The following is a 20,127-nucleotide window of genomic DNA, read 5'->3' on the forward strand; positions in this document are numbered from 1 at the left end:
CGCGTGGCACCCGGTGGATTTTAGTTTCTCACACGATGTGGTTCCTGCACTGGAGGAAGGTTTCCCACCATACTGGTTACCCATCTCTGAATTCATCCTTGACAGTTAGTCTCTCCTACGTGCACACTGTACTCTAGAGACAGTCTAGCCAATGCCAAGAACAGTAGACCCATTGCCAGTCTCCATCTGGAGATTCTGCATCCATAATGTAGCCTAAGATTACATTCGATTTTTTTTATCAGCTCTGTCAAACTCAAGATCATATTGAGTTCATGGTCAACGAAAACCTCGAGATCTTTTTCACATCAATTGCTATCAAGCCAGGTCTACCCCATTGTGCACTTGTATAATTGATTTTTTTTTAACCTAAACATAGGGCATTCCATTTATCCCTGTTGAATTTCATCTTTTTGGTTTGGGCTCTTAATTCCACCTGATTAAGATCATAAGGATGTTTTCTGTAGCATCATCCCAGTAGGGTTTTTTACAAGAATTTGCCTTGGGGTGCCTGGGTGGCTCAGTCAGTTAAGCATCTGCCTTCGGCTCAGGTCATGATCTCAGGGTCCTGGCATTGAGCTCCATCCACATCGGTCTCTCTCTTTAGCAGGGAGTCTGCTTCTCCCTCCCCATCTCCCTCTGTGCTCTCTCTCTCTCAAGTAAGTAAACACAATCTTAAAAAAAGGAATTATTTGCCTTTACAATAAAGGAGAGACAGTGCCCACCAGTGGAAACTTCCCTCCTGGTTGCAGTAAACAAATGCTTTGGGTACTACTGAGCCCAGCAGCCATCAGCCATTTCACTTTGCTTCATCTTGTCCATAAAATTAGGAAGGGGGTTCTTTGTGAAATGTTAACATCCACAGCATTTCCTTAAACAATAAAAAATGCAACTTACGTTGATGAGCAGATTGAGTGCCTGCTATATCTAAAACATGGAGGGACTGATTCACAAAAGTAAATAGAATACAGTTCTTGACTGCAAGAGGCTTCTAATCTAGTAGGGAGATAAATGCACACATCATTATACTAGCAGAATGTGATAGATGCTATGATCAAGGTATAAAGTGCTCTGATAAATGTTTTAAAAAGAGAGAGAGCGCAGTTGCTTCCAACCAGGGCAATTAAGGAGGTTTTGGTGGGGTTAGCGTTTGATCTGAGCATTGATAGCTAATTCATGTGCCACAACTTGTATCAACATGTTCTTACCTGGGGCCCACAAATTAACTCTATAACAATTTCTGCTAAAAGATTTCCTGACCCTAGCATTAAATTTATTAGAGCATTATTTGCATAATCCCCCTTTTGCAGGGAAGATGGCATTGGGCTTTGTCACTCATTGCCTCACCCTTTTATTGTGACTTCTCAAGGATTATCAACAAAAAATTTAGGATCCTATCTACTTTCTCCTCCAGGGTCCTGGTAGATGAATTATCTGGGCCGGGGCAAGTTAAGTCAATTGGAATAGATATGAGTTACCTGCCTGGCCCCCTCCTGACCTGGGCAACTCCTGATGGTCCCATTTTGAAGATTCTTTTCTTTGATAGAGAAGACGAAGGCAAGCCGAGGGAGAGAGGGTTGAGAGGTTCTGCCTTCTCTCCCTTTTTTTCTCAGTCTTACTCCCCTTCCCAAGTACTGAACCTAAACCTGCCTTCCTTTTTGTTCTTTCTTCAAACATAGCTACAAAGGCCCTTTTCTGTTGTCTCAGCTTGTTTTGAGCTTTTGTCTTCCTGACAGGTTCATGCTACTCTCATATCTATCCTTGGTTATGGTCCTCTCCTTCCATCTGTTGTGTGTCCTTTTTAAGAGAGGAAAAAATAACTTTTGTCTGATAATAAGTGTCATACATGCTCATTGGAAGATATTTGGAAGATACAGTAAATTTTTAAAAAAATCACCCATAATATCATCACTAAGAGATAACCACTGTTAGAATTTGGTCTATTCTTTACAGTCTTTTTTTTCCTTCTGTACACATATAATTTTTTATCAAAATTGGAATGATAGTGTACATACAGCTGTGTCTTGCTATTTTCACTTAACATTATATAGGACCATTTTCACATATCATTAAATATTCTTTGAAAACATGATTTTTTAATGGCTGCATAATCTTCCACTGTTCGGTGTACATGTCCTTTTAAAATCTAGGCTCATCATATTTTTAAAGCTTATCCGTGTGCAACAACAATGATTTTCCTTAAATGTCCTTCTCTTTCAGCCCCTCCCCCACTCCAGTCCTTTTCCTTTGTCAGGTTAATTATTTGAGCTTGTAGAGGTAGAATTTCATTTTTAGAGCACCCTGTCCTTACGGAATTATACTCCCTTGTAGAATCTCTTGCCATCACACGACTGTTCTTTCCCTCCCCATGTAGCAGTTTGCTTTCCTTAAGTTGGATTCTGTCCAATGCCTCCTTCCTTGGCTACCGTCAACTCTAGACATGCTTGCTTTCTCCCCAGATCCCCATCACTTCCCTTTTATCGGTTTTTGTTTCTCGGTCAGAATTAAGCAGCTTGGAATAGTGAGAAGGGCATTGGGCATTGAGAACCTCATTTCCCATCTTAAAGATGACCAGCTGTGTGACATGGGAAAATTACTCAGCCTTTCTGAGCCTTTTTTTCTTTTTGTCTCTAAGAGGGAATCCGATTAAGTGATCTCCGTGACAATTTGCAGCTGTAAAATGCAATGACACTGAATCCAGAGTAGCAATTTACTTTGTTGCTTCTTTTTTCTTCTAAAAGATAAACTGTTGAGCAAAGCAAGTTAAGAATTTATCAACCTTTGCTTCTGGAATTCTGTTAAATGAATCAGCCAACACTTTTTTTTTTTTTTTTTTATCACCTCGGGCCCTATGCTAGGTTTACGAAGATGAAAAAGATGGGTCCCTGCCTTCAAAATAGTCACAGTTTAGTGGAGAAAACAAACATTAAAAAAACAACTATGATACATACAGATTCTAAATTTGGCTCTGCCACTTACTGGCGCTAGTAGGTAATTTGGGACAAGTTACTTAACCTTTCCATTCCTTGGTTTCTCCAGGTTACAAACTCAAGCTGCCACAGGCAAATTGCGTGTGTTTGCTTCTGCCTCTTGCATCACTTGTTAGCTGTGTAACCTTAGGAAAGTTCTGGAACCGCTGCACATCCATTTCCTCACCTACAAAATGGGGATAATAATAGAAGCTTCCTGCTTAAGTTCTGGTAAAAATTAAATGAGTTAATATATGTACAATTCTTAGATGAGTACCTAATATATAGTAAGCACTTAATGTTAGTTGCTGTTACTGTAAGGATTAAGTCAGTGTCTATATGTTACACAGAGTGTCTGCTACTGTAATAGGAACTGGATCGATTTCAGTTATTATTATTATTTCTACAATAGAGGTTTGGATAGATGGCTACTGGCACACAGAGAAAGAAGAAATTAATACTGCTGAGGGAGGAACTAGCCACCCCCTGGTGTAACTTTGAGGAAACTCAATCCAGAAAAGCTCATGGGACTTGGCCAAGGCCATGCAGCACGTGAGCGACAAAACCAGGATTTCAACTCAGATGTCACTCCTAGTCCAGTGTTACGTTACTAGATCACTAATGCGGTTTAGTGTCCCCAGAGGCACATGGCTGTGTAAATGGGCACAGCAAGACTGAGGTCAGGCAGGCCAGGCACCACCCCCACTCTTCCCCCTACCATGAACTCACTGAGTGTTTAGAAGCTGAGCTTGGTCAAGGAGAGCAGGTGGTCTGTGAAGGCTAGAAGGCCAGGCAGAACCTAGTCTTGCTCAGAGCCTAAACTTTGGGCCATGTTTCCAAGGGCTGCTTTATGCCCTCCTCCTGAGCTTGGCTTGGCCACGGCAGACTCGAAGGTTGTCCAGTTTAAGGATGGGAGGCGACGGGGAATGTCATGCCATCTCCTTGGACAAACCGGGTTCCCACCAGCACACCCTCCAGCCTTGGCTCTTGCAGCCCTTCCCAGCACAGGGCAGCAGGCCTCTCCTCTTCTCTCTTCCTTTTCCTGTCTCTCTCTCCTTTCCCCCAAGCTTCCCCTCTTCCTTCCTTCCTCCCTTCCTCCCTCCCATCCCCTTTCCTCCCATTCTGTCCTCACTCCCCCCCCGACCCTGTCCCCTCCCCATGGCTCCAATCCCTACTCCTTCCCGATGGGCAAGCCCGGCGGCCGGCTGGCTCCGAGGGGAGGGCGGGCGGTGCGTGGGGGTGGGGCCGGGCTGCACCGGCGGGCTGCCCTGAATGACAAGCGGGGATATTGATCGCGTTCTGAACTCAGCCCAGCCGATAGAAGGTAATTAATGACTCCATTTGCCTCAGTACCGAGGAGAACAATTGAGTTTGAAACTGCAACAACTGGCAGCTGGGGGTGAACCCCGCAGAGGGGGAAGGTAGTGTCAGAGGAGGCGGAGGCGGACGGCATGGAGCCCACGTTAGCCGGAGCCCCCACCCCAACCACAGCCAGCCCCTGCCCCTCCAGCGGCCGGCCGCCTGGGGCTGAGGTCCGCGAGCACTGTTCCTACTTCCTCCGAGCTTTTCTCTCTTCTCCCTCTATCGCTCTTTCGGGTCATTTTCCGTCTTCGGATGAAGTAAGACTAACTTTCCCCCAGACTGCTTCCCCTCTGCCGTGCGATCCTGAACATTTATTTTTACTCTCCCTCAGCTTGTTCCCTCATTTGTAAAATTGAACTAAAGCCCCTCAAACCTGCCTAGTACATAGTGTCCATAAATGATGATGATGATGATGATGATGATGATGATGATGATGATGATCTTTGACACTAAAGGCAAATTTGGTAGAGTGGAGAAGGCTTTGGGGTCAGACATCCTGAGTTCAAATCCAGGCTTTGCTGCCTAGTAGTTGGATAATGTTGAACAAATAATTTTGCCTCTCATCTGAAAAATGAGAAGTACCTCGTAAAGTTGAGTGGATTCAATGAATGTATTTAAAAGCTCTAATGTTGTCGGTTTCCCCATAGGTAGATATATGTACTGGGGCTTAGAAAATTGAAGTTAGCATAGTTCTTTCCTGTACTTTAAAAGGATTCCTCTCAAATGCCTAATTCCTACTTCTTGGGACTTGGGGGATAGCCCTTGTTCATCCCACCTTGATTTTATGGACTTTGATGAGCCTTGGGTGCTTTCTGACCAAGGAAATGGCATTATTTCATTCTGTCTCTAATCATCACCCCACCTACCTTTTGGTCCGTGCACAAGAATTTCTCTTGTCCCTCGCAGTGACTACTTTGAGAATTCAGGTAGAAAGTCATCCCACAAGGAGGACAGAACACTTCTGTGACTAGCCCTCATCCCTAAGACCTGCTATTCAGTGGCTTCCCTCCTGCCCAAGCTGCTGAGCTCTCACTGGACAACACTATTCATGATTGGTCTGGCCTGGAATCAGAAAGGTAGAAGGTAGGGCTCTGCTCCCAGGACGCCCAGAATAGATGGGGAGTGACAAGGCTAAGTGAGTGAGGAGATCAGATCCTTTTGCTGAGGAGTAAAAGACATTTTTATTAACAATTCTAGAAGTGGTACATGCTTAATGTACAAAGCCTGGACAATACGGGAAAACTTAGATGAGAAGAAAATAATTTGCTCATGATCCGAAGGTAACCTTTGTTAACCATGTCAGTGGCTCTCCTTCCAGTCAAGATGATCTTTGGTCTTGCAGTTGTCTTTGTCCCCATGGAGACTGGACACAGCAGCTGGAGCCCACGCTCTGAGCGTTGGCTGGGCAGGCAGCTCCTGCAGCCCGTTGCTCTTCTGTCTTCAGCTGTCCACGGAGCACCTTCCTGGTGCCAGGCTCCCTGCTGGACATGCCCTTGAGCTAGCCACCTACCCTTATTTAATCTACACTTTGTTTACTCTGAGCCGTTTCCTCACCTGTAGAAAGGGGATCATCATCCCTACCTACCTTGGAGAGTGGTTAGGAAGCCCAGATAACCTAAGGTCTGTGAAAGCTTTCTGTTAACTGCTCAGCAAATAGGAAGCAGTCAGAGGAGAAGACAATATGAGCCTTTGTTCCCCTGAAAGAAAAATATTCATCAAAGTTTTAGCTCAGCAGTTTGTTTAATTAATTTATTTATATCCTGCCTTATTCCAAAAAGGACTTGTAGTAGCTCACTCTCCTTGAGAGTGCTTTTGCCGTAGTGGACAAAACACCCGGAATGGGCTCCAGTCCTGAGAGCCCTACCACCTAGTTGTGTGACCCAGGACTGGTTACTACCCCCCCACCCCCCTCCACTCACTGCTCACCCCTTCTAGTTTTTCTTACTGTAAAATGGGAAATTTGGACCAAGTGTCTCCTGGTCATTTTCAAACAGTCTGTGCTCAGCCAGCTCAGGGCCATAGGCTGTGCCTTCAGTGTAGGGAGGGTGCAAGGCAGAGAAGCGGGGATGCTAGGAGGGAGACCACGCCCCAGATGGAGTCAAGTGGTCCCCAGCTGAGCCCCTGGGTTTGGAACCCAGGCAGCACAGTGAAATGATGTAGTGGGTAGGCTCTAGGTCAAGCAGACCTGCAAATCCCGACTGTCACTAACCAGCCGCCTAGCCTTGGCTAAGCTACTTAACGTCTCTTTGCCTCAGTTTCCCTCTCTTTCACATAGGTATCACCGTCCTGACCTCACAGGGTTGTGGGGAGGATTCAGTGGCATGTAATAAGCTGATTACTGTAAGCTGCTAAGGGCCGGTGGCTGGGGACAGCAGGAGAACAGGGCTGAATGCTCCACACGTGGAGGCTAACTAGCACACGGTCCCTTCCTCGCTCTGGCAGGGTGCGGGGTGAGGTCTTACTAAACTTACAGCAAGCACATTTTCCAGCCTTAATCTAAAAATATGGCCTGGCAGTGGGAAAGAGAATTTTAAAAATCAGAATTGTTCCACAAAGCCCAGGACACGTGGCCACCATACTCCAGCCCTCTTCTGGGAACCCTGACAAGGGGTTGGCTTATCTCATCAAGATAAAGGCCGAGGGCCTCCTCCCTCCCGTCATTTAGGAAAGGACTTCTTGGCAACCAGCTCCCACCACGGGCCAATAGACCCATTTTATCCCACCCCTGCTGTCTGTGACAAGGCCTTGGTATGGGGAGTCCAGTTTAGAGGCTGTCTCTGGTCCCAGTTCTCAAGCGACCTCCGCTGCCTTCTTTGGATGGTGGTTCTGTACCTCCCAGATCAAGTGTTGCTCTTAACTGGGAAGACGGTGTTCTCTGTCCCATGAGCAAAGGCACTATAGGTGGGCAGGGTGGTGTTGCTGAGAGTGATGCTGTTAGAAGCTCACCAGCAGTAGGGGTGAGTGAAGAAGGGGCAGAAGTCTACCCAGGGACCTGGTGTGGGTCTTCCCACAACCTTTGATTGCTAGGGATGCATGAGTCTTGCCTGATAGGTGACTGGGTGTTCTGGGGTGCCAAGCCAGTCAGGTGGCCAGTCCAGAGATCTTCGGCCAGGGGTCTGGGTCAGTCATTCATTCAGTCACTCATCAAACACCTACTCTATGCCCATGTCCGTGCTCAGCGCTGGAACCACAGTCATGGTCTCTGCCCACAGGGAACTCATGGCCTGGCTCCTTGGCACAAGGGAGCTGTCTCTGTTGGGTCAGTAATCTTCTTGGAGAAGGATGCTATCTAATTACTCACACATTTCCTTCCCCACTCACTCCGAAACCTAGATCAAGACGTGCTTCTGCCTCCTCCTCTGTTTTGGCCCAGCTCTGCCAGTGAGCCTTGGATCCCTGGGCCAAGCAATGGTCTCCTAGTGTGGTTCCATCCCTCTCCTTGCTGTCACCTCTGAGAGTCGCCCCTTGGGAAGTCCCACCCGGAGTGCTCTCTCTCCATCATCCTCAAGAGGTGCCTGCCAGTGGTCAGCGCTGAGCACCGCTTCATCTTTTCCTCTTCTAGTCTCTTCTTCCATGTTCTCTTTTTGTGTCTGCTCCTCTTCTCTTTTTCCCCTTCTTCACCCTACCCTCCAAACCCACCCCCATCCAGGCCCTTGTTTAGCCAGACACCCAGGTTTCCTGTTCAGGTGCCTTCTCCCCAGCCAGCACCTCCCCGGGCTTCTGGCATGCGGAGCATCTTCCCTTCTTCCTCTGCCCGTCCTCTGCCTCTTCCTTTCCTCCTTTCCTGGACTTCTCCTTCTTGGACCTCTGACCCCAGACTTCTCCCAACCACCTCTCCCCTTGCCTTCATCCCTTCCGTCCTTCTCCAGCTGAAGGATGGGTGCCACCCCTCCTCCAGAGAGAGCCTGCGAGAGCTTGCTGTCCCCATCAGTGGGGCCATTGTCCACTCCCTGTCCCTGCGCCCCCACCCCCCACAACTTTCTTTATGCTCCTTCGCCATTCATCATTACCAATGCCTTTCCTTCCTCCTCATTGCCTTCCTCCTCCTCTGGGGAGTTTCCTCAAGCCTCCTGTAGCCTCTCTTGGGGTTCTCTGCAGGCTTTCATCATACCACCTAGCTTCCCTGATCCTCGGCACCTTCTTTCTCTCCCTCAGCCCCACGCCCTTCCTCCTCCTCTCCTTCCCTTTGCCCGCCTCCCGCCACCACCTCTTCCGAAACAGGCTTCCCTTTGCCTTTCCTTCCTCCCTCCCCCTCCCATTGCTGCCTCTGTAACCTGTCTTATCACCAGGGCCTGAGTATACAAAAAAATAAATAAATAAAAAGGTCAGTGAGCGGAGGGAGCAGCAATAACCCCTAAAACAGTACCATCAGTGGAACATGATTGATCAATTGAATTCCATAGCGGCTGAAAAATGTGGGATTAAGTAGTGTATTATACGCACAATGAGTTGAGGCATGATGTTCATTTCAAGTTCATTTCGCCGGCCTCTGCCACCAGATCAGGCAATCAATAGGGGCAGCAGATATCATATATCACCTCTCTGCGGGCTGGGGAGAGAGCACCATAATCTCTCGCAAATTTAGAGTGACAGATTTGTCAAGATCTGAAGGGCCCCTGAATAAATGAAGGAAAAGAGACTCCTCCAGCCAGTGACCTGAGGACAAAGCTTCAGTTCAGCCCCTACACACACACACACACACACACACAAGGTTGAGCCAAGCCACACGCAGGCTTATACACAAATCCCCACAGAGGCATGATACGAGCCTTCCCCCACATATGCACACACCCATGCACATAATGTATGAGCACATGCTCACAGACAAATGCACACCTTCCTCCCCAGGACCCGTTTGGTGACACTGCACTAACCACACACACAGACACTGCTGCCTCCCTTGGCCCGACAGCAGGGCTTCCCTAAAAGGTAGGAGGACTCCAGCAGGGGAGGGTTCGACACAGTGGGACGGGCAAACGGCTACAAGGGGTGGAATTAGGAGGATGGCACATCCTTGAAAGAAAAGCAGGCACAGAAGAAACATGGGGCACGTGAGCTCATGCTCCCCGTGCAATCACACACGTGTACACACACACACACACATGCTTTGAGAACAGCTCTCGCTCTGTCACTTACACACACACACACACACACATATTTATCTGGATGTTGAGGCGTGTACAAATGCATATACACAGAGAATACCCACAGAAAAGGAAAAATTAAATATGCCACACCCCGACTCATATAAGAGAGACACACACAGTCTCTAAGACAGAAAATCATTCCAGAGGCTTACACAGTAAAAAACACAACCACCAAGTTTTGTGTCCATAGGAATGCAGGGAACATAGAAATACCATGGAGGATGCCCCTGTGTCTGTCTATCCACCTCAGACTAGATCCTGCTCTTCATTTCTCTCTCTCTCTCTCTCTCTCTCTCACACACACACACACACACACACAAACACACACACTTTCTTTGCTTTCCCACCTCCTGAAGAATAGAGTGGAGGGAGGGGAAGACAGCAGGTCCCATTCGGAAAGCAGACCCCATGCTCCATCTGGGGGGCCAGAAGAGAGGATGGCGGCAGGCTGAGGTTAATCAATATGTAATATTTTCTATGGTCTCCTGAACGATACTGTATGGTGTTACTGTATATAATGCAATATTGATTATATCATATCGTATAATCACCTATAAACTGATATATATAACAGTCCCAGAGGAACACCCTGAGGCCTACAGCGTGGGCTGGCCCCAGGCCCAGGGCTCCTCAGTGGGTCTTGGGCTGAAGGAAGCCAAGGAGTAGCCATGCTGTGGCTGGCGAGGACCCAGCTTCCGGGGGTAGACATTCAGAGAGAGACAGAGAGCAGGCACTTAGCTCACTGTGTGCTCTGGAAACTCTAACAGACCTGATGCAGGGGGGCAGGGATGGGGAGGGAAGGGTAGCAGAAAGCCCAGGTAGGGCGGGACCTGGACAGCATTGGCCTGCAGCCCCAGCCCCAGGGAGCGGGCCCGAGCGCGGCACCACCGTTGGCCTTTCCTTCACGGAGTGAGCCTCAGCTCTCTGTGAGAACCATAGGGGGAGCCGGGGGCCTGAGGAGCCGGCCCCTGACAGAGGCCTAGTCAGAGTCCGGGTCGGAGACAGAGGCTGAGGAGGACGGGCTGGGCACAAGAGCACCCACAGAGATGCTGTCTTTAGCCTCTGCCCAAGGCGCTGTCTCATTGCTCATGGGCCACCTGCTGTCCTCCTGCTCTGTTCTCAGTCCTGGCCCAAAGCGAGCAGAATGCTTCAGCTTGACTTTCAGGGTCCCTCCTCCCTCGGTGGAGAAGTTAATTACTTCACCCAGCCCCCGTGTTACACTCAGCCTTGGAGATTTGATGATTTTCCACCCTTGGAGTCAGTGGAACTGAAATTCATCTCAGAGCCGAGTTCAATTCTCCACAGGCTCGGTAATGCTGGTCTGAGACACCCAGCTCCTCCCCCAGGCTGACGCAGGCCTGGGGACAGAAGGGGTTCAGGGGAGACATCCCCTAAGGAGACCCCTGGCTGTACCTCTGCCCAGTCCTCCCCGCACCCCCGGGCCCCCGCACTCAGAGGCTCTGGCTTCCCCAGCCAGATCTCTGAGGCACGGTCAGCCCCTGGGTCTGCTGCTCTAGCCTAGAAGCTGGGAATGAGGGGTCCCAGAGGAGGTAGAAAGCCCCCCTGACCCACCGTGCCTGTGCTGGCCCGCGCTGACACCCCCAGTGTCTGTGTGTCCTCCAGATGTGTCCGAGGGCTCAGTCCCCAATGGAGACTCCCAGAGTGGCGTGGACAGTTTGCGGAAGCACTTGCGAGCTGACACCTTCACCCAGCAGCAGCTGGAAGCTTTGGATCGGGTCTTTGAGCGTCCTTCCTACCCCGACGTCTTCCAGGCATCAGAGCACATCAAATCAGAACAGGTGAGGAAGGAGCTCTCTGCTTGCAGGAGTGGACAGAACGGGGCAGAACAAGGCCTCCGGAGAACGCGCGTAACCAGCGTCACGTGCACGGCATATGGGTGCACTGTGTGGGGGCCGAGTGGACACACTCACACAAGGACATTATGGTAGAGTTAAGAAAAACCATTATGGGATATGGCAGTTAGAAATGATGGGTGACAGGTCTTGGGGAAGTCTTGTCTCCTTTCAGAGCCTCAGTTTCCCAATCTGTAGAATGGAGGACTTGGGTAAGGTCTAACAGGTCCCTCCAGCCCTGTCATCCCACACATCTGGCATAGAATACCCAGGAGACATCCTTGTCCTCTTGCCATGTCCCTTGCCTTAATGGCCCGGAGGTCTTACAGAAAGTTGGGGCAAGGCCGGGGTGCTCTTCTCGCCCGATGTCAGAAGGAGAGCCCTCGGTGCCTGCCTCCTGCTCCCAAGTCCAGCTGTCCAGTGTGACCCGAGCTAGGCGGCTGGCCTACCCCCCCCGCCCCCCCCCCCGCCCTGAGACTTCGTCCAGATGCAGAACAGCCCAGTGCGCCACGCAGCCCACAACACACCCACACAATACACAACGTAGAAACACATCTCCTAACTGCTCGCATTTACCCATGTGCACGTGTTTACACACCACCACAGGCGCCTGCTCCCTCCCCCACTCACAGCTCACAGTCCTCAGAGCACAACCCCCCCCATCTGCCAGAGGGGTGCCTTGTCCCAGACCACAGCTCGGCACACCTCCAGCACCTGCTTGCACCCACACATCCAGAGGGGCCCCCAGTGCACACACTCCCATTCCTCCCACACCTACGGCCCAGGCCAGGCCCACAGCAGTCAACTGGGTGCGCACGCGCACGCGCACACGCGCGCTCGGTCGTGCGTGCGCGCGGCCCCGCAGGCTCCACGCAGCGCAGTTCCGCTCTAGGACTCCGGCAGCTCCCAGCCGCTCGCCGTTCTCTCCGCCCGTCCTTTTATCCCATAAGCTGTTTGTCTTCATAAAACAAAAATCAAAAGTCTTTTTAAGGTGCCCTGAGCCATAAACCAACAAAGGAGGAGCCGGCCGAGGCAGGCGGCTCGGTGCACCCTCCACGAGTCCCCGGCTGTATTACAATGAATAACCTTTATTTACTTTCATTAGACTATTAAACACCAGCACAGTCATTTTTCCCCCTGAAACTCGGAGCAGGGCCCATAAAGCAAATCCGAAGCCTAATTGAGTTCATTTTAATTTCTCTCCGATCACAGCGAATTACTCTGGTGATAAATCAGGGGGCAGCTTCACCCCCAGTAGAAGGCCTAATTTGCAGCTAATTACAAAACTGATTTCTACAGGAAGATCAATACGAGAAGGAATTGGAAATGACGAGGCAATCCCGGCCAGCCAGGGAGGGGAGGAGTGGGGAGGGGAGGGGGCCCTCTGGGGGGGCCAGGAAGCGGAAGGGAAAAAAACGGACCCGAAAGAGCAGAAAATCAGTTTTAATTTAAAGTAATATTAATCAGGGCAACTTTTCCTGCTTTGTGCAGGCTCCTGGTCGGCCCAGCTCCGGGGTCTGGCTGAGCGGTGACGGCAATAAAAAGGCAATTACCCGAGTGTTTCGGGCAGGACACCCTTTCAGAGGCAATGACTGGCCCCCTCCCACCCTTCTGTTAGCCATGTGGACTCTCCCCCTCCCCAATTTCATACCTCAGTGCACAGGCAGAGAGCGAGGGGCCCGTGGGGCTGTCTTTGTTTGTTTTTTAAAAAGGGGGCGCCAGCACCCGATCAGCTAGCCCAGCAGTGCCAGGCCAGAGGCCCCACTCGGCCCTTCCCCCAGCTCCTGCCCCGGCCATCATCGCGTCATGGTCCGCCCCTCCTCCCCAAGACTCCAGGGGGACCTGAAAACACCCCTTGCCTCTCAGCAGGGGGGACCCAACTGCTACACTCCGCCCTTGGGGCTTCTTAGGCAGGAGAAGCTATAGCGGTTTAAAGAATGCTGGGATCACCAACAATAACCACAGGCTGCACCTCCAGCTTACCCCGAGTCAGGTCTACCCCCCACCCACACAAAACTCTCCATCATCTGCTGAGCCTGCCCCTCCCTCGCTCCCCTCCCTCTGCCCGGCCATCTCCTTCCACCCCATCTGGGAAGGCTCCCCGTTCCTCCTCCCCATCTGCACACTGAGCCCTTTCTCCGCATGTTCATGTGCCTATCAATAGAGAGCTGTCGCTTTTCTCTCTTCTCCCAGGGGAACGAGTACTCCCTCCCAGCCCTGACCCCTGGGCTTGATGAAGTCAAGTCGAGTCTATCTGCATCCACCAACCCCGAGCTGGGCAGCAACGTGTCAGGCACGCAGACATACCCCGTTGTGACCGGTAAGGAGGCTTCGGGGGGGGGGGGGGCACTGCTTTCAGTAGGGGCACCTCAGCCCATGCCATCTGGGGCCCAGTGTGACCCGTGGGCCCCCTGGCATGATATCTACAGAGAGAGTGAGCCTCCAAAAACCAGGGTACTTTCTGAATCCTGAACAGATGTGTGCAGATGTGAGGAGAAGAAACTGTGGTCAGGGTCTCTGTGTGCTTCAGCCTGGAAAGGTCAAAGCTAGGAGGAGCTGTTGCTGATTCCTTCTACCCATCCTCTTGCCTCTCTCTTTGCCTTTTCTCTTGCCTCCACCGAGGTGCCCAGAATTATATGCGTCTTGTGAGGACGTGCACAGAAGAATGCAGAGGGTAAATAGGCCAGGCTGAGGAGAGTGGGGCAGTGTCCAGCCTCCATACTCCCACACCTCCAAGGCTCCTGGGGGATCTGGCTTCCTCTCCCTCTAGGCAGCCTGCGGAGCTGTGGCTTTGGGCTTCAGGGCGTGGCATCCAGCTCTGTGGTTACAGATAAGCACAATTATCGCAGTCCTTCTGCTTCCCAGAGAAATCACTGAGACTGAGGCTTGATTTCAAGGGCAGGCAGGTTCAAGCCTGTCCCACAGTCAAATGCAGGGGGAGAGGACATCTAATCCAGCTGCTCCCATGGATTAGGAGCAGCAGGGGCAGCTCGAGGGGAAGAAGGCCGAGGTGTGGTCAGCGAAGGGCCCAGCTAAGGAAGCTCTAGGCCGCAGAGCTGCAGGCTGTGGAAGGCGTCTGGCACTGCAGAAGGGTTTCCGGGCCAGGAAAGTGCCCAAGTGGGAGAAACACACATTGAGGTGTTATTAAAATTCACCTAATTATTCTGGAGACACTAAAGCCAATGTGCCGTTTGTTCCTTGGGAGACAGAATGATTGAGAAGGGTCTCGGTGGGGATTGGGAGACACTGAGGCGTTACCTGCCGAGCGAGGTGGGCGGAGGCGGCCCGGGGACCTGGCAGCAGGGCTGTAGGCAGCCATCGTCATAGCTGGTGGCAAAGGCAGGGAGCAAGGCCCTGGTTCTGGCGTGGAGCTGATCTGAGTAGGGCTCAGGCCCGAGCCGGGCTGTGAGTGGCCATCCAGCTTCCACCTGTGGGCTTGGGAGAGCCCTGTCCTTAGCTTTCCCAGGCTCTCCTCATGGGGTGTCCTGGTACAACAGTTTCTGGCCCAGACAAGGTTGAGCTCTTTTGCTAGGTGATCAGAGATTGAGTTCTGGAAGTGTCAGGGAACCAGATGGGGCTTTTGGGAGTGACAACCTTAGCTGGGTCAGGACATAGCCTATTATCAACTGGCCCTTGTCATGAGCCCTCCTTGGCCAACGTGGAAGCTCTCTGAGCTGCTGGGTGTTCTGACCCAAGGCAGAGAGATGGTGCAGGCCAGGCCACCCTTCTCATCTGCTGAGAGTTTCAGTGGCCACTTCCTGAAGGTGGCCCACCCAGGCCGCTGATGAAAGAGAGCCCAGGAGACTTTTCTCTCATCCCAGCTGTGCTTCTCTGTGCCTGGGGCCACAGTCCAGAAGGCAGGGGCTCCCTGGGGTGGAGAGATGGATCTTCGGGTAGGGTTCCTGCTGCAGGAGAACTCGGGCTGGTGCAGAAAAGTGCCTCCACCTTGAGCATCCCCCGCCCGCCTCCCCCCCCCCGTGGCCCTGGAACGGTCCCAGCTCAGCCTGGGAACATCTCCGGCTGATCCATCTGGATCCAAGTGTGAGAAAAGTTCATTTCAGACCCAGCTTGACATTCCCAGGTGGCAAGTTAGCACTAACATCTCAATCTGTATGCGACATTTCAATCAAGCGAGGAGTAACAAAAGCAGAACCATTAACATTCGGAGCTGTTCACCAGTGGTAATGACGGGAAACTCGCTCAGAAACTGGAAATTACCAAAAAGAGAGAAGTGTGTGGAGAGGTGGGGGAGGGGAGGTGGGAGGAGGTGGGGGCAGGGAATGATTTTTCTACACTTAGGCCAAGATCCAATGTTTGGATTAATGGTGCCATTACCAGAGAAAGGGCTGCAGATTATGCTCATTCTTAAAATGTTTTTGCTGGCAATTAAACGGCTGCAGTTATTGATCTTTGTTGATTTTATGTCCTCCTAATTTGCATAATCTATTAAAGATGAATGATTCATGATGTGTTTATTATGTGGACAAACAGAATTTGCTCGAGGTATTGTCAAGGTGAGAAACGGGGCAGTGCCCAGAGACGTGATGGGCCACCTCAGGAGTGGGTCCAGCATGGTGGCCTTCAGGCCAGGACTTTGTGGGTAGCGGTAAGCAGTGATGCAAGGACAGCAGACACACGAGAGGTGGACTTGGGCTAGGTTCTTCTAGAAAGATCTTGGCATCTGTGAAAACTTCAAGCACATCTGGCATATGGGAGAGGCTTTGGGTGTATTTGTAGAAATTCCCCTCGAAGATTCTTAAAAAGCTTATTTTGTTGGAGAATGTGACGGACCTTGGTCGAGAATGAAAAGGGGGAAGGCTCTTTCCGGCCAGCTGTGTGCAAAACGTGAGGGAGCAGGGAGGTCATCTGTGTCCACAGGCCGGCTCGGGCTTGCTAAGGTGTTCAGGCCCCCTCCTCAGCCCCCGTGTCTCAGGCACCCAGCTCATCTTCCGCCCCGGAGACAGGCAGCTGTCTTCAGGGATGAGCCCTGGGGAAACCGGCCCAGCAATGCCCTGGCCCACCCTGGAGAGCCGACCTTATTGATATTCCTGCCACCTCCTGGCACTGGAGGCTGATTTCAAACTTCACCAGCCACTTGATACGCTGTTCCACAAGGTCAGGACTGAGAGGAGAGAGGAGCCCGGGCTATTGTGTGGAGGGGAGAGTGGGGCCCAGTGGGCCAGGACAGCTAATCACATTGCAAGCTAGGCTGGCTGGCGGCGTCTGCGGCTCGGCCTGATAGTCTCCCCTCCCCACCTTCCATCTTGGAACCAAGGAGAGAGACGGATTTTTCTGGGTAGTGTTTGCAAGTTCTGCCGAGATTTTAATTTCACTGCATCACAACTCAGCAAGCTGCCAAGTCAAGCTGGTTATTTAAATTTATCACCCACTTTCCCTTCCGCCGCTGGGCTGCTCTAGCTCAGCGGCATCTCTTCTCTCCAGCCCACTGCTCTAGGCTGCTGGTCTGGAACGGAGCCGAGTCTCTCCGAAGTGATAAGGAAAAAGGGACCAGCTAGAGGAGAGAGTGGGTTGGGGGTACTCTGGCCCCGGGCCTCCTCAGGTTGGCTGGCGGTGGCTGGTACCTTCTTCTATCAACTTCTTACCCTTCCAGAGGACCCCAGAGGGGGCTGTCATCAGCCCCTCCGTAGTCCCAGGGACCTCTGGGCCAGGACTTCAGTGAGGACTCCGGCTCCAGCTGTGTGCTGGTGCCTTCAAATCTCCCTTCACTGGAAGAAAAGAGCCCCTCATCCCCATGACCTTCACCTCGACCTCTCCCTTCCTGTGCCTGTCCAGGTCTTCAGCCATAGAGGAGCATGAGGGGACACTGGCATCAGTGTTGATCTGGGAGAAGATGAGTACTAGTCTCAGGATGCCCCAAGTCCCTTGGAGAGGCGCCTGAGCATTTAGAGAGTCCCTTGGCCTGGTGAAAGTCCACCGTGAAGGTGAGAGCAGGCTCCCTACCCTGGCGGCCACACGGAGGGAGACAGGGAGTGTGTGGCGGCTCTCCAGGCTAACCCTCGCAGCCCAGGAATCCACCTGTCAGTCCCCGGAGCTACTGCCCCGAGCGGGCTTCCCTGGCCTCCAGTGGGCATTGGCACTAAGCACTGGGAGAGCTTCGCACGAGGGTAGTTCTTGCCACCCTCCTTTTAGTCCCAGAGACGTGAGGGAGGAATGAGATCCATGTCCAGAAACAAGGCGGGCTACACTCCCCAAAACACAGCTGGATAAAAAGGTAACAACAAGAATTGTTAACACAATAAGCAAACCTCACTCTCCGGGTGCCAGAAGGAGAGGGAAACTCAAAGCCAGAGCAAGAAGTGAGCAACCAGGGGTATCACACTGGGGGTGGACCCTAACTGGGGGGACTGCAGTTGTCACACAGCAGATGGAAGCCACGACCTTGAGTCCAAAAGAAGCAGGAAGCTAGAAGTGAGTATTACCCTGTGTAAAGCTGGGAACAGAGCAAGACGCCATCTGTGAAAGGGAAACACACAGATTATCCCAGTGGTCCAGGGAAGCAAGTGAGTGAAAAATTGTCTCCATGAAAAATGGAGCCCCCAAGCCTGACCCTGGTTCAGAGACCAAATTTATACCTGAGTACGTGGCAGGAACCCCCAGCCAAGAACTGGCATAAAAATTTGTCTAGGATAATAACCTACTCAGAAACCCCAGCAGGAACCAGGGCAAACCTTCTCTGTAGAGGCATTCCCCAACCTAGGGCACATGGGACTCCACCACTAAAGATGAGCTCACGACAAAAAATTACACACCTCATGTGAATACAAGCTATCATGAGGGAGAGTTAGCAGAAGCAAGAAATAGGACGACTAATATCCCCAAGAGCTGGAGATAATAGAACAGTCCAAAAACAAGTATAAAATAAGCACGTTTCATATTAAAAAAATAAATAAAAAAAAATAAAAGTATTAGTTTTGTGTTTATCATGGTTCCAGATCCCACATCCCCTTCCCCACCACAGCTCAGCCAGTCTTCAGGTAATAAAAATCAAAAAGGACAAGGAAGGAAGACCACACTTACATATAGCTTACTGTTTTGAGGTTCAGGAGCCTTAGGCAGCCCTGAGAGTAGAGCCTGTCCCCTGCTTATTCAAGCTCCCAGACTCAAGTGTCAGCAGAGAATCTTCCCTTTGGAAAAATGTCTGAACTTTGGAAAGCTAGGGACAAGGAAAATACAGTCCTCCTCAGTGAAGAAAGAGCCTTATTAGCTTCTCTACCCTGGGTGGATGGCAGTGGGGAGAGAAGGTGGTTTTATTCAAGAGTTTGGGAGAAACTTCTCTTGATGCCTTAAGACTATAGCTCCGAAGGAATCTATAGCTAAGATCCGGAGGATGTGGATGCTGCCCAAGAGGGGAGAGTGCCCAAGGTGGGGAGAGGGAGCCCAAGCTTCTCCTGGAACCTGGTAAATTGAGGGGAAGTCAGTAAGGCAAAATTCAAAGCTGAAAAGCAGGGCTGACCCCCCAGGTCCTGGAGGCCTGTGAGAACCAACCGTGCAGGCTCAGCTTCTGAGAAAGGGTTGTGAGCCCTCAGAAGCTCAGACTCCTTGCCCAGATCTGGGATGGTCAGCGAAGTGGCCTTTTAGCAGACAGAAGTGTGGATCCTGGGAAACCCTCCTCCTCCTACGCAGGGAGTCCTGAGGACCTCCAGAAACTGCCTCTTTCCTGTAGTTAACAACCCCCTTCCAATGCAACTGCACTTCCCTCCATAAAACAAACAGCTTAGCCCTTGGCCAGCCCCTCCGGGGGAGGAGAGGGCAATAAAGGCTGAGAAATGTTTCTAAAGGAGGCTGGGAGTCTCCTAGCCTTGTCTGTCGGCTCAAAGCCCCTGATTAGCTAGAGGAATTTAGGGCACAGACATCAGAGCTCCTCTCCAACCTTGAAAGGAACGGGCTAGGGCAACTTCTGACATACAACAAGTCGGAGCCCTTTGCTGCGGAGGCCAAACCAAGCCAGAGAGCTTCTCCATGGCACCCATGTGCCCTGGACCCTCTACTTAGGCCCGGAAGGCCCAACAGTATGAAGCTAGCTTCCTCCAAACATCCCTGAGGCCTCCAGCCACATCCCCAAGGACCTCCAGCCCCCAGACCTCAGCTCTGATTTAATTATGGGGGCATTTCCATAGCAATGAGACATTGACAGATAATGCGGGTGCCCTGGGCCTGCAGCCTAGGGAGTCATTGGATCTGGGCTCTTTCCCTTCCTCCTTTATCCAGTTCACCTTTAGAGGGAAAGGATATTGAAAAGAAGGAACACTAATCCACTCTAGGCCTGGGAGAGTCAGATCGAACTGGAGCAGAATAAAAGCTGTACCACCTCAATCTCCATCCTAAATCCACGTCCATGTCTGTGCTACCAGCCATCCCCGGTGGTGATGGGCTGTGCATCCCAGCAGAGGGCCTTGGACAGAAGCACATGCGGCTGCTAATGGCGCTGCAGAGGGGAGGAGAGAGCCATGGGGAAGATGAAGAAGGTCTGAAAGGCTCCCGGATATTTTAGCAAAGATGCAGTACCATGGTCTTCTAAGCTGAGCTCAGATGTGGCCCATTACCTTGGGCCTTTCTCTTGACTTCTCCCTTCATCTCTTTCCTCCACCCATGAGACCCAAAGGCTGAGCACCCCAAATGGACTGTGCTTAGTCCTCCACACCGCCAGGGCTCACTGATCCATGTAGAGATCAGGGAGAGGGGCCAGTTTTAATATGAATCAAAATATTTTTAAGAAATCGATGATCTCTATTTCAAGTGCATATAGTAGCCAACTCAGGGTAACAAAGCGCTGCCTAA

General features: G+C 51.3%; 1 protein-coding gene across 1 annotated transcript in view; it reads left to right on the top strand.

Annotated features, from left to right (window-relative positions):
* Positions 1-20,127, top strand: part of PAX2 (paired box 2) — a gene marked incomplete at its 5' end in the record, with an annotated part of 45,409 nt that overhangs the window by 14,682 nt on the left and 10,600 nt on the right. Inside the window, 2 exons of the mRNA XM_032422999.1 lie at positions 11,099-11,274; positions 13,522-13,648. Of these exons, the coding sequence (XP_032278890.1) occupies positions 11,099-11,274; positions 13,522-13,648 (303 nt within the window). The remainder of the gene's footprint in view (positions 1-11,098; positions 11,275-13,521; positions 13,649-20,127) is intronic.

This window comes from Phoca vitulina, unplaced genomic scaffold, assembly GCF_004348235.1.
Source record: "Phoca vitulina isolate PV1807 unplaced genomic scaffold, GSC_HSeal_1.0 scaffold28, whole genome shotgun sequence".
Lineage (NCBI taxonomy): Eukaryota > Metazoa > Chordata > Mammalia > Carnivora > Phocidae > Phoca > Phoca vitulina.